This window comes from Papio anubis, chromosome 5 (assembly GCF_008728515.1).
Source record: "Papio anubis isolate 15944 chromosome 5, Panubis1.0, whole genome shotgun sequence".
Classification (NCBI taxonomy): Eukaryota; Metazoa; Chordata; class Mammalia; order Primates; family Cercopithecidae; genus Papio; species Papio anubis.
The window spans coordinates 165488543-165503222 of NC_044980.1; the positions used below are offsets into that span (position 1 = coordinate 165488543).

At 50.8% G+C, this 14680-nt stretch overlaps 1 protein-coding gene across 3 annotated transcripts in view; it reads left to right on the top strand.

The window, feature by feature from the left end:
• Positions 1–14680, top strand: part of ERGIC1 (endoplasmic reticulum-golgi intermediate compartment 1) — a 122183-nt gene that overhangs the window by 25844 nt on the left and 81659 nt on the right. The window contains exon 1 of one of the 3 annotated variants that reach the window (XM_009209581.4): positions 8178–11167. The exons of the other annotated variants lie outside the window; for them this stretch is intronic. Coding sequence (XP_009207845.1) covers positions 11103–11167 — 65 coding nt within the window. The 5' untranslated portion in view covers positions 8178–11102. Of the gene's footprint in view, positions 1–8177; positions 11168–14680 lie in introns of those variants that run through there. 3 annotated transcript variants of the gene reach the window in all.

Here is a 14680-nt window from a genome sequence, read left to right on the forward strand (position 1 = left end):
CAAAAAAACAAATATTTATACTGGTCCCTATGCTAGGCACTGCGAGACCCGCTGGTGAATGGCAGGGATATGGCCCCTGCCCTCATGGAGTCTTGGGCTTCAGCAATTAAACATCCAATTAAATGTATAATTCTCAGTTAACATGAGACTATAAAGGAAAAAAGCAGGGGGCTGTGAGGCCTGCGTCTTCTAGGGGATCTGGGGAACCTGACTGCAGTGGTATTTGACGGCTGTCTGAAAGGTGCTTAGGGTTCACTGGGCCACTGAGAGACAGGGAGGCCCAGGTGGAGGGAGAGCATGGGCAAAGGCCCTGACGTGGGAGGTCACAGGTTGGCTGACCGAAGTGACTGCTGGACGGAGAGCTGGGGAGTGCCAGGGCTGGAAGACTCAGCTGGCCGGGCCGTGTAAGCTGCACAAAACACCGTAAGGAGTTTATCCTAAGAAGCTTCAGCCCTTACATGGTTGTGAGCAGATCCTCACAAACTCTTAATGGGAAGGGAAGAGTGGAGCCGTTCGGAGTTTCAGGCGGTGTCCGAGGAAGGGGGCGGTGGTCTGCACATCCGCACACTAGGCCCTTCCTCTTCAGTCACACGCTAGAGGAACAACTCACGATTTGCACTTAGTCCTGAATCCTGGTGGTGACACAGAAGAAAGTCATAGACACTCGGGGTGGGGCAGAGGGGCCCTCACTGAGTCCTCTGCTGTCATCCAGCCCTGATGATTGATTCTAATCCAGGCCACTTCTGAGGATGCGAGGAAAAGGCTGTTAGCATAGGCCCTACTGCACACCTGGCAGACCCAAGTTCTTCATCTCAGCTGACCTTACCAGCCCCCCCGCGGGCATGGGTGGGGGTCCCCTGTTGTCCACAGAAAGAAAACAGGGCTGGGAGCTTGTGAGGGCCCTGCCCAAGATCCCGAGGCCCCTGCCAGCCAGGTGTTGGGGCCAAAGTCCATGCTTCCCTGCCCTGTGGGTAACGCAGGGGAGAGCACATTACTGTTTCTGAAGTACTTTGGACAGTCACGCCAGGTCAAAAGCTCTGTGTGGTCAAAAGCTACAAGGCCTGTGGCTGGGGGAGCCGCGCCCCCGCCGAGGATGTGATTTTGAGGCTTTCTTAGTCCAGACTTGCCTTCATAGCTTCCCGGGATCTCCCAGGTCTGGGTGGTCATCGGCGCCCTTACCAGGGAGGGCTCTGCTCCCCTAAATGCCCCTGTGCACCTGCCCCAGCCCCTTCCCTCCTCCTGGTGCTTGGGTCATGCCGTTCCCTATGCATGCCAGTCCCCTTACATGCACATTTTTCCTCTATGATTTTTCCTGTTTTGATGAGACACTGCTCTTGGCCGTGCTGGTTCCCAAGAGGGGACGAGGCCCCAGCCCGGCCAGCCGGTCATTCAGGAACTTTGCTCCTAGGCCCAGCCCCACACCCAGCCGCATTCCACCAGGGCCAGAACCTTTGAGCTCCATGTGAATGGGGCCTGTCCCACCCACCCCCAACTCCCATGGCCACCTCCTTATCGCCCTTCCCAACTGATGGAAAAGGCCATATTCCAGCCTGGAATTAGCTTGCCCCCATTTCTGTTTTCTTCCAGGCTGAAGGGTGGGAGAGTTTCCTAGAGTTCTTGGTCCTGCCGACATCTGAGCCCATGGCGTCGGGACCTGCTTTACAGGCTGCCATGAGGGAAGCAAAAGGAGTGGGGATGCCTATCAAATATATTAGCTCCTTGGTTTGTTCATTCATTCATTTGACAGATGCACAGAGCACCTACTCTGTGCCAGGCATTGTTCTAGGCACTAGACATTAAAAGATTAGAAATTAAAAAGTGTCCTGGAGCCAGGTGCGGTGGCTCATACCTGTAATCCCAGTACTTTAGGAGGCCAAGGTGGGTCAGGAGTTCGAGGTCAGGAGTTCGAGACCAGTCTGGCCAACATGGCAAAACCCCATCTCTACTAAAAATACAAGAATTAGCTGGGTGTGGTTGTGGGCGCCTGTAATCCCAGCTACTCAGGAGGCTGAGGCTGGAGAATTGCTTGAGCCCGGGAGGCGGAGGTTGCAATGAGCTGAGATCATGCCATTGCATTCCAGCCTGGGTGACAGAGTGAGACTCTTGTCTCAAAAAAAAAAAAAAAAAAATGTCCTAAAGGTCACAGTGCCATCCCAACCTTGTGAAGTGTGGCTGCTCTCATTGGCTCCACTTCACAGGATGAAACCGGGGTTCAGAGAGCTGCCGCAGATTCCTGGTGCTGCTGGTCGCTTCTCTGCTACCTCTGAGGGAATCACCTTAAAAGCCTCCTTCTTAGGGCCCCTGGAGCCCTCCGTAGCCCTCACACCTCCTGCGCTGAGCCTGGGCTGGATTGCAGCCCTTGCTCCTGTCCTCTGCAGGTGCCCTTGGGCAGGGGACAGCCTGCCCAGCTGTACACAGTGGCCTTGCCAAGACCACAGCATGGCCCATAGGTGGTGGCTTCAGGATTTGGAAGCCGGGTTTCTTTAACTCCAAACTCCAGTCAGTACTTTGGGCTTCTGGATTTTTTGTCGGCTGGGTTAGCTCTGTTCTATTTTCCCAACTGTTTCTTGCCTTTAAGCTGTGCTTTGCCTACAGGCCTTTTCTTAATTATTCAGCTTTGCCAGAGGTGCTTCTGTTGAAAGTACTTGTCCTGAGAAGTTTCAAGCTTTTAATCTTACCTTTGACGCACATTTAACTGTCCCATGCTCCTATGTGTTTGTTCATTTCTTATTCATTCTTTCACTGAACAGCATTGGTTCAGTGCCAGGGAGGGGCAGGGACAGAGGTGAACAAGACGTGTCTCCAGCCTCAGTCGCTCAGGTGTGTGAGACCGTGCGCTCAAGTGGGCTCATCAGTTCCCTGATGGGGGAGCAGAGGAGGGCAGGAGGGTGTGGAGAGGTGTGGCAACCTTGAAGGACTTTGGTGATGATGACAATCACAGCCAGCCCTGAATAGGGTTCTCTTTATGCCTGCACCATTCTGCCCCCTCACATCTGTTAACATGCTTCATCCCCACACCCAGTCATTAGGAACAACCTACACATTGGGAAGCCAAGGCACAGAGAGGTTAATTAACCTGCCCAGGGTTGCCCTGAGCCAGGGCAGAGCTGGGGTTTGAACCCAGGCCTCCCGGCTCCTGCATCTGCCCCCTCATCACTGCACCACACTGCATGCACAAGAGCTCCCTGGATGCAGGGTTGGGAACATGTGTGCAGCCTCAGAGCTGTGACCGTGAAAAACAGACTGCTCCGAGGCTTTGCTGCAGAATCTGGGCCAGCAGGTGTCTGGGAGGAAGCCACCCTTGGGCCGGGTCCTGGGGTCAGGACAAGGAGAGGGACTGGTGCTTGAGTGCTTCTGGATCTGCAGATCCACGGTGGGGCTTCTGAATGATCTTGTGTGAGGAAGCAGTCCAGGGTGTTAGCCACGCCTGTGTTTCTTTGTGAGCACAAAAACATATTCCACAGCCAGAGTTCCACAGCATTTGGAGCTCTGCCTGAGGGCCTGGGCTGGCGTTGTGTGAGGAGGAAGGGCCAGCGAGGGCGGATGTAGGCTCAGCCAGCCTCGGCCGGAGACCGGCCCTGGCAGTGACCGCCTGGGGTCACTCTGGGTGAAACTTATCCACCCTCCTGGGCACTCTGCACTCTGCTTCAAATCCACCACCGAAAACAAGCCGAGTCCTGCCGTGGCCTGCAGGGCCTGTGGGATGTGTCCTCCATCCGCCTTGCTGACCTCGTCCCGTGCCACCTGCTCCTCCCTGCGTGCCAGCCGCAGTGACCACTGCTGCCCCTGACACAGGCCAGCCTCACGCCTACCTCAGAGCCGTGGCCAAGCGCTGGCCATTCCCTCTGCTCAGAATGTTCTTCCCGGGCCCTTGGCAGAGTGGGTGCCTCCCTTCCCTCGGGTCTCTGCCCTGACCTCACCCAGTCTGCAGTGCTCTCCGTCTGGCTCTGTCAGACCCCCCTGTTCTCCTTCATAGCTCCTCCCACTCTCTGGAACAGTCCCATCTCCTTTTGGCTTGTTTATTATCTGTACCCTCCGTGGGAGCCTTGGTTCCTCAGAGCACAGGCCTGGCCTGTCTTGTTCATGCCTGTTGCTGCAGTGCCATCAGTGGAGCCTGGCACTTGTGGATGCTGACTACTCGTTGGCTGAATGAATGAACCTCAGTTGCCTCATTTGTAAAATGGGAAGCATCACACTGATCTACTAACATTGGGGTAAAGATGAAAGGCATGTTATTTGGGTCAAGGCACCCAGCACCGTGCCTGACACATAGTAGGTACTTAGGAATTGGTAAATAATGCATGTGTCAGCCCAAGTGCAAGTTACTGGCCTTGTTTAGACAAAGTGTACACGGCATAGCTCTGTTTTTTGGCATTGCCAGGACAGCTGGGTGCTCCCCAGCTCTAAAACTCAGGGTGATAGGCAGGGCAGAATAAGGTAAGGGCAGAAAATAAGAAAAGAGGAGGAAGTGAAAAGGAAAAAGCGCTTTGCAGTGTGGACTACTTTTCAGTAGAAACGTAGAAAGACATAGTTTACCTCAAGGCCTCGTTTTGCCCACTGGAAAGTTTATAAATTCCTGTCAAGAACTTTTATTTATTTATTTATTTATTTAGATGAAGTTTTGCTCTTGTCACCCAGGCTGGAGTGCAGTGGCACGATCTCGGCTCACTGCAGCCTCTGCCTCCCAGGTTCAAGCGATTCTCCTGCCTCAGCCTCCCGAGTAGCTGGGATTACAGGTGCACACCACTGCACCTGCTAATTTTTGTATTTTTAGCAGAGGCAGGGTTTCACCGTGTTGGCCAGGCTGGTCTCAAACTCCTGACCTCAAATGATCTGCCCACTTCAGCCTCCCAAAGTGCTGGATTACAGGTGTGAGCCACCTTGCCTGGGCAACTGAGTGAGACTACATCTCAAAAAAAAAAAAAGGATGGCACTAGGTAAGGGGGGAGATAAGGAAGTGCAGTAGAGGAAGATATAAGTGGAGACTTCCTTACGGCATCGAGGCCACACAAATGGGCACGTGTTTATAGAAAGGCCTAGTGGTGAGGACGGCAATGGTGATGGGCACTCCTGAGCACAAAGGTAGATGCACTTCGGCTACAAAATCCCATTTCCTTGAAGAATTCTCCGCAGCAAGCTGGCTGGCCGGCCTTGACTTTTCTCTTCCTGAAGGGAGCCTGGTTCTCCACTGACTCAGCAGGGAACGTGTCCTTTAGTGGCACTTATTGATGTCAGGATGTGAAAAACTTCCCCAACCTCAAATTTGGGACGTCCTTACCAGTGTTTCTCAAATTTCAATCACTCTAAGGCCACTATCACAGTTTGTGCCGCACCTACATCTACTCATACTGTTATATGCTTTGTGTTTTATTTAAATGGACTCACTTTTTAAAAAGCTTGCATAGATGAGTTTTAAAAGGCAAACCCTTTACCTCATCTCTAAAAATGGAAGACCTGCCATGAGTCCAAGGCACCTGTGACAGTCAAAGCAGTGAGATGGATGTTCTATCCTAGAGCTGTTGCTGGTAGACGGTTCCATGCCTGAAGCCTAGCCTTCTATTTATTTATACACACATGTATACCTACATACAAAGCCTCCCTGTGTCACCCAGGCTGGAGTGCAGCGGTGCAGTCCCAGCTTACTGCAGCCTCAGCCTCCCCATTAGCAGGGACTCCAGGTAGCACACCACCACGCCTGGCTCATATTAGTGTTTTTTTTTTGAGACAGAGTCTGGCTCTGTTGCCCAGGCTGGAGTGCAGTGGCCGGATCTCAGCTCACTGCAAGCCCCGCCTCCCGGGTTCACGCCATTCTCCTGCCTCAGCCTCCCAAGTAGCTGGGAGTACAGGCGCCCGCCACCTCGCCCGGCTAATTTTTTTTTGTATTTTAGTAGAGACGGGGTTTCACCATGTTAGCCAGGATGGTCTCGATCTGCTGACCTCGTGATCCGCCCGTCTCGGCCTCCCAAAGTGCTGGGATTACAGGCTTGAGCCACCGCGCCCGGCCCATATTTGTGTTTTTAGTAGAGACAGGGTTTCGTCATATTGGCCAGGCTGGTGTCGAACTCCTGACCTCAAGTGATCCGCCTGCCTCTGCCTCCCAACGTGCTGGGATTACAGGCGTGAGCCATCGTGCCTGGCCTAGTGTTCTTTTTATTAAAAAAGTGTGATTATTAAGTGTCAAAAGACCTGCTGGCACCAAATGAGATTTTTTTTCTAAACTCGATGATGAGAATTGAAAGAAAAGTGGAAAAATAATCACTGCTTCTGTGGGTGATTTGTGTTATTTGCTGCCCTCTCTGGTTTTCACCTAAAACCGTCTTAGGTATACTCACTGTGCAGCCTCCCAGAACCACGCACCTCCTTCCGGAGGGCCAGGAGACACAGACTCCTTGGGCACGTCCAGTCGCACCTTCAGGCTGAGTGGCCAGGAGTCCTCCCATGGCCCAGCCCACCTCTCTCTTCCAGGAATTCAAGTCAGCGTTTTTGTTGGTCCAGATCTGAAGCCACTTCTTCCACGCAGCTGCCCCTGATCTCTCTACTTCATAGCATTTTGGCTCTTTAAAAAAGAAAAGAAAAGAAAAAAAACAAACATGTGACTTTCTTAGAGGTGTTAGAATTATCCTCCTAGTGTGTTATTATTCTGACTTAATTCCGAGAGCAGGGCTTTGTCATATGGAGCTGGTACCTACTATGTCACAGCACTGCATGTGGCACAACAGACCAGGGCTTTTCATCGTTTTTGACATCTACTCTCTGAAGAATACATTTTATATCACAACCCAGTGTACAGTGTATGAAAACTCAACATGGCCGAGCGCAGTGGCTCACGCCTGTAATCCCAGCACTTTGGGAGGCTGAGGCGGGTGGATCATTTGCAGTCAGGAGGTTGAGACTAGCCTGACCAACATGTTGAAACTTTGTCTCTACTAAAAATACAAAAAAAATTAGCTGGGCATGGTGGTGCATACCTACTCGGGAGGCTGAGGCAAGAGAATCGCTTGAACCTGGGAGGTGGAGGTTGTAGTGAGCCGAGATCACGCCACTGCACTCCAGCTTGGACCACAGAGGGAGACTCCAGTCTCAAAACATAAACATCTCAACAGTGCTTCTCTTACTACACGCAATGACAATTAGTTTTTTGTTTTTGTTTTTTTTTGAGACGGTGTCTTGCTCTGTGACCCAGGCCAGAGTGCGATCGCATGATCTCAGCTCACTGCAACCTCCGCCTACCTCCAGGGTTCAAATGATTCTCATGCCTCAGCCTCCTGAGTAGCTGGGACTACAGGCACGCACCACGACACCTGGCTGATTTTTGTATTTTCAGTAGAGACGGAGTTTCACCAGGTTGGCCTGGCTGGGTCTCAAACTCCTGGCCTCAAGTGATCTGCCCGCCTCAGCCTCCCAAAGTGCTGGGATTACGGGCATGAGCCACCACACCAGGCTGTCTTTTTTTTTTTTTTTTTTTAATGCTGGTTGCAATCTACTACTTTGATTTCTTAACCCACTAGTTGTCCTCATCTGCGGTTGGTAAAAGCATTGCTGTAGGGGGTTAAAGCATGAACCATATTAACAGGTCCCCCCCGCTTTTTTTTTTTTGAGCACCTATTATATGCTAGGCACAGTGCTGAACACTGTCTCATTTTATCATGACCACGTTTTGCGTATCAGCCCACTGAGTCTCAGAGAGGGACATCACTTAAGCCCAGCTCACACAGCAAGTAAGAGCAAATTAAGATTCCAGCCTGGGTCAGCCTGGCTTACTTTCACGTCCTTGGGGCCTTGGAGCAGTTCCCTTGTGTATCTGCCGCAGAGCCTTGCTCAACGCTCTTCCCAGAGGAAGTGATCGAATGAAGGAATCAAATATCAAATTCTATAGAAATTCTTTTTTTTTTTTTTTTGAGACAGAGTCTCATTCTGTCACCCAAGCTGGAGTGCAATGGCATGATCTTCGCTCACGGCAACCTCTGCTTCCTAGGTTCAAGCAATTATCTTGCCTCAGCTTCCCAAGTAACTGGGATTACAGGCATCCACCACCACGCCTGGCTAATTTTTTGTATTTTAGTAGAGATTGGGTTTCACCATGTTGGCCAGGCTGGTCTCAAACTCTTGACCTCAGGTGATCCACCCACCTCGGCCTCCCAAAGTGCTGGGATTACAGGCATGAGCCACTGCACCTGGCCTATAGAAAGAAATTCTAAAACAGTCTCTTTAATATTAACCTAAGCCAGTGCAAAGAATTCCCAAATGTGGCTGATGACTTGTTTTTTTTTTTTTCTTTCTAAATGTTTAAGGAATTTTTTAATTGAGGTATTGCAGATTGTAAAGTGTTCTTAAGTATACAGTTCAATGGCTTTTTACCTGATAGTCCCATGTGGCCACCCCCAGATCAAGGTACACACCACTTTCAGTGCCCCAGAAAGCTCCTGCATGCCCCTTCCCAGCCAGCACCCCCACTGCGGGGTGACCTGTCTCCTGACTTCCCTCCCCTTGCCTTAGTCTTACCTGTTCTTCAGGTCACATGCATGGAATCATACGATCTGATCAGTGTGTGTTGGACTTCTTTCATCCCATGTCCCATCTGTGGGATCCATTCTTGTGGTCGGATCAGTGCTTCATTCTTTTTTATTGTTACAGTACCTGATTGGGGTACTTTTGAGCTTATTTTTTATTTCATAGAATATTTTGGACATGTAGAATCACATAAAGAATAATATACACCCACCTCCCATCCTAAGAAGCAAACCTTAAGCTCCTATATTCCTCTTCTGCCTGCACTTTCCATTTTGACCCATCTCCATCCCATCCCAGGAGAAATACTCTTCTAAATGTGGTATTTATCCTTCCCGTGCAAGTTGGGAAATTTGTACTACCTATGTACAATTTCTTAACAGATCCTTTATTTGAATGAGTATACAGTTGCTTTTTCTTATTTTGTATTGCCGAATCCAATTAAATTTTAATGTAAACGTTCCAAGTGTTTCTGGGATTCAGAACCTCACCTCCATGCTCTAGAGGTCAAGAGAGTTGGAGCAAAGTCCAGAAGGAAAGGCCAGCTGGGGAGGCAGGAGGAGAGTGGAGTGGGGAAGAGAAGTGGAGAGAAGTGGGAGTGGGAGGGAGATGCTCACAGCCCTTAGACAGCAGCCATGACCTGGTGGGGGCCCCTGCCTCTGCCCTAGATTTTCTCTCATCTTGGACCTATGGGGAATGCACCATGCCCCTCTTTGGGGCCTAATTTCCTGTGTCCACTGGTGCCACCTCTTTGCAGAGGCAGCCTTCAGAGGGATTTGTGGGGGAGAAGGAGCTTCTCCTTTGGAAAGAAAATGCTTGTGGTCCTCCATGTACCCTACACCCTGCAACTGTGTCACAGGGGAAGCACTCCCCCATGGGGGCCAGGCACTGTGCTAAGCCTTTTCCCTGTACTAACATGCGAACCCCCTCTGAGCACGCCAGTGAAGTGAGCACTGTTTGACAGCCTGAGAAACGGAAGCATGGGGCAGTGAAGGGAATTCTCCCAGGCCACAGCTAGCAGAGTGGCAGAGCTGGGACTTGAACCCAGAAAGGGCAACTCCAGGCTCACCGCCCTGTACTCTCCAGCCTGTTGTCTAGTAGAGGCAAGGGAGGCCCAGGGGTCTTCCCCGATGCTTATCTCATTCTGTAACTCTGCATTCTCACTGGAGGTTTTCTTGACTCTAGCTTCAGGCAGGCAGAGACTGCCTTTGTTTGGCTCCCATTTTTATCATTAGCAGAGCAGGTGCTAGTGATAGTTGCTGAACGGGTGCTGGATGAATGCATGAACAAATGCATGAATGTGGAAATGAAAGGGGATGCAGATGGAGATGATGCAGATGGAGATGATGCAGATGGAGAGCAGTGGCCATGCAGAATCGTTGCAGACCTTGGCTTCAGGCTGTGGGGGATCCGCAAGCCAAGGGTTTGAATTCCAGCTCCAGTGCTTGCCAGCGATGCCACCTTGGGTGACCTTTATCGTGCTACCTGGAAAGTGGGGTTGCTGGCAGCCCCTCCCTCCTGGCATCAGTGACACTGCATGGTTAGGGTGTGATCCCTTTGGGTATAAGCGGGGGTGGTGGACCTCCCAGGTGGGCAGGTCCAGTTTGGATGAAAGGCCAAGGACAATTCACAGGCGAGCACAGGAGTCCTTGCTTAGCCCCAGCAATTCCACAGAACCTGCTGTGAACTGCTGGCTGCTGCCTGTAACTTTTCCCTGTCCCTATTTCCACTCCTTGGAGGCCGCAAGAACAACTGCTGGCTGGCCTTGGCCACTGCCTCAGTGTTCCAGCCTCTGCCGTCATTTGACACCAAGAAGACAGCCAGGCAGGCCTTGGCTCGCTGCAGAGGTTACTCCACCCCCAGTCCTCGCCGCCCCCCAGTCCTCTGGGTCCTGGCTGGGCTAGGCAGGAGGGCACTTACCTCTCCCTTCTCTCTCTACCGTAGCATGAACCAGCAGAGGGGCTCTCAACCCTGGTGCTGGGCAGCGGGTCTAGATTTCCCTCTCCGTCTGCAAGTATACCCACAATTTCCCTTCCCTGCTTTCTGGGCTCAGCAGGGCTATTCACAGGAAGCACGGAGGACCTCTCCCTCACAGTGAGCAACTGACCTTTTTTGAGCACCTAGTGAATGCCAAGGGTTCTTTCTACATTCCAATTCGTGATCTCATTCATTTCTCAAAATCTCCCTAGGAGGGAGACGTAATGCCCCTCCCCATTTTACAGATGAGTAAACTGAGACTCCAAGAGGTTCAGCCAGTTGCCTAGCAGAGGCAGGATTTGAGCCGAAAGCTGGGTTGTCTGTACTCCCCTCCATGCTGCTCTGCAGAAAAGAGAAGCCCTGAGAAAGCTCAGGAATGTAGTGACAGTCGCAGTGCTAGCGATGATGTTAAGCACAGCTCACGTCCACCATGTGCTTGCTATGTGCTGGGAGCTGCCATTCATGCCTTACGTGCATTTCTGCGTTCTTACTTCTGTGAGGTAAGCAGTATTTTAACCCCATTTTACAGATGAAAAACACTGGCGGTTCAGAGAAGAATCTGTCTAAAGTCATGCAGCTAATGCGTGAGACAGTAGAGCCCCTGGTTCTGAAAATCCATGGGGATTGAAATGCCAAGCACACTGGTTCATCCAGACAATGGGATATTGTTCAGGATTGAAAGGTAATGAGCTAGAAAACTGTGAAAAGACATGAAGGAGCCTTAAATGCCTCTTACTGAATGAAAGAAGCCAATCTGAAGAGGTTCTATACTGTATGATTTTAACTCTGTGACGTTCTGGAAAAGGCAAAACTATGGAGACAGTAAAAGATCAGTGGTTGCCAGGGGCTGGGGGGAGGGAGGGATGAATAGGCGGACCACAGAGGATTTTTAGGGCAGTGACACTGTGTGTGATACTACGGTGATTGATACATGTCATTATACATTTGTCTAAACCCAAGGAATGTACAGCACCAAGAGTGACCCCTGATGTAAAGTATGGACTTTGAGAGAGAATAATGAGTCAGTGTTCATTCATCAGTCATAACAAATGTCCCCTCGGGTACAGGATGTTGATAGTGAGGGAGGCTGTGCATGTGTGGGGACAGGCAGGATATGGGAAATCGCTATCTTCTGCTCAATTTTGCTATAAACCTAAAACTGCTCTAGAAAAATCTTATGTTTTAAAAGAGGGACAAAAGTTAAACAGGTTCACAATGCACTTGGTGCTTGAGCCACCACAACCCCAGCAGTGATGTGCAGTGGGGTGTGGCTCTGCCTTGTGTGGGGGCTTCCCTGGCTGGCTTAGCTGTGGGGCTCATCTTTTCCAGGCCTGCTGTCAGGTGTAGTTTGAAATCCAGTTCAGGAGTGCACCCTGCATGGGGAGCTAGAGGGAGGCAATGGTTGCTGTTGGGTGACTAGCAGAGGCTGAGGGGATGGCAGGCATGCCAGGGCCCTGACAGGGTATAGACAGATCTTCCCCCCTGGGGAGGAGGAAGGAGGAGGTGAGGGGGGTGACAACTGCATTCTTTGGTCCCCATTCCCCAGGACAGTGTGTGCTCAGGGGAGGCTGGCCTCACCCCTACCAGGGAATTGCAAAATTCAGCCTCAGTTGAATGAGTGTCCTTTGGAAAAGTACATTTTGCTCAGGAGCCAAGTAAAACTGAGGACTCTGCAGCCAGCACACTGAAGTCGCTGGCCATGACTCACACCGAGTGGGATGGGGAGGGCCGAGTTGGGAGGCAAGCCACTGCTCTCTGGTGGGTCCAGGCTCCCTCTGGCGCCAGACCCCTCGGCTGGGCTCAGGTCCCTCAGCTGGGATATTTTGTGTGCCAGAGGCAGCAGCCTCAGATGGCTTTGTCAGGGTTCAGACTCGCCTTGCTGTTTAGACAAGATGTTGCCTCTAAGAAGTCATGGAGAAAATGAATCACTGTAAAAATCAAATTTTCTTATCCACTTGCATTATTGGTTTAGAGATGGCTTCTCTCCAAGATTAATTTTTGGTAGACTGCAGATCAAAATATTTAGGGGCATCTGGGGGTGTCGTGAGAAGAGCCCCAGATGGGACACTCGTTCTTCCTTGTGACATTAGGCAATTTGGTACAGCTTTCTGGATCAGTTTTTGCCTTTAAGATGCATCTGGACTCATCAAACCCAGAAAGTATGGAGCAAATGTTCCTATTCCCTTGTCCTTGGCAGACATTGCTAATCTATCTCCGGGCTCCAGCAGAGTCAGGTCTCAGCCTTAGTTAGCAGCCTGGCAACCACTAGACTTGATCCCTGAGATGAAACCTCTTGACCACACAGGAACTCCATGATCTCGAAGCTCCCTTCTGGCTCTATAACTTTTATGTTTCTCTCTCTTCTTGTTATATTTTTCATTCTACTGACTATTCTGACACAAAAATACTTCATGTTCAAGATTTAAGGCCAAGTTCACAAACTGATAATACTCAGGCCACGTCTGACCCACAGAAGTGTTTGCTTTGCTTTGTGTATTATTTTATTTTTAAAATACTTGGCATCATTTTTTAATTGGTGATTTCACCTCATTCCCCAGATTTCTGGTTTCGCTTATCTGGCTGCCCTGGGACCCCTTGGTTCCAGCCATGTGCCAAGCTGGGAGGCTTTCTATGGACTCCACAGTTTGCCACAGGCCACACCCAGCCCACTTCTCTACTTTCCAGTTCCTGCCTATTCTCAGTAGACATTTTCCCACGTGAAGTATACTTCTGTCCCACGTGTAAGGCCTGGCTTTCTCCCATTTGCTGATGTGAGCTGCTGGGTGACCAGTGCTTGGGTCTGTTAATTGACTTGGGGATGCTGACGTTTCCTGGAATCTCTTTCAGAGGGAAAGGTGTTTCCTCTCTATGAATGATAACTGCCTGATGAATTAGTTTTACATTTTTATTTTCTCATGTGGGCTTTCCTTAAAGCAGGGGCTCAGTTATGCCATGAACTGTTGAAGAAAGCACAGGTTGAAGCAGATGTGGGAAATTTAGCAGGGGCAGCAGGGAACAGAGCCCTTCCCTCCCTCTCGCAGCCGCTCCCTTCCTCCCCACCTGCCTACCTGGATCTCCTCTGTGGAGCCTCGTTGCCGGTGGGTGGTGAGGAAGCCAAGTGGCTCCCTGAGGGTACTCGCCTGCACAGCTCAGGTGAGCTCTTGGCTCAGGAAAGACCCACAGTCTTCCCTGGCTCAGTGGGCCTTTTGCTGCTTAAAGATGACGCTCCCCACTTAAGCTCACAGTGCCAGCCCCTGGGGAACCCCAAGACGTGTAAGACAACCTCCTGCCCTTGAGGAATTCACAGCTTTGAGGGGAAGACACCAATAGTATTAACGGGGCAGTGTGGGCTGTACTGTTCATTTGTGAATGCAGTCCACGCATGCTCAGTGACATCAATCACAGCATGTGCCCAGTAATAACAGGGAGACCTCAGGGGCTGCAGAGGGCCCCATGGGGGCACTTCATCCGGCCTGAGGCTGATTGGAGATGGCTTCTCAGAGAAAGGGATGGTGAGCTGAGTTTTCAATTGCCTGAGGCCTCTGACGTCACTGGCCACTCCAGCCATATCCGCCTCCCTGCTGTTCCCTGCTGTTGCAGGAACCTGACGCTCCCTGCCTCAAGGCCTTTGCACTTGCTGTCCCTTCTGCCTGGAATGCTGTTCCCTGGCTATCCCTGTGGCTGTTGTCTCACTTAATTCTATCTCCATTTGCATGTTATGATCTCCTTGTCTGATGAGCCCCATCCGAAGGGCCCTGGCATTCCACTATTTCCTTAACCTGTTTTATTTTTCTTCATAACGCTTGTCAGCACTGACATATATGAGTTCCTTCACTGTTGGTCTCTCCCACTAGGAGATAATCTAGGTGAAGGCAGGGAGATTTGTGTCTGACCTCTGATGTGCTCCCAGCACCTAGATCAGTGCGTGGTCCACAGTAAGCACTCGGTGATGCAAAGTACTGTGAGCTGCTGGAGGAGAGGGGGTGATGCAGACAGATGGCACCGCGCTGGAATAGCAGTGGTCTTTGGGGAACAAAGAATGTTGGCGGGCAGTGGGGTGGGAAGGAGGGACAGATAGCAGCCAAAGACAGATCTGCTAAGACAGGCCCTGACTGTGTCTCTCTTTCTATTTATAACCTGCTTATTATAGAAAAACTGACAACACCGAGATACGCCCAAATGAAAGTGATCACCA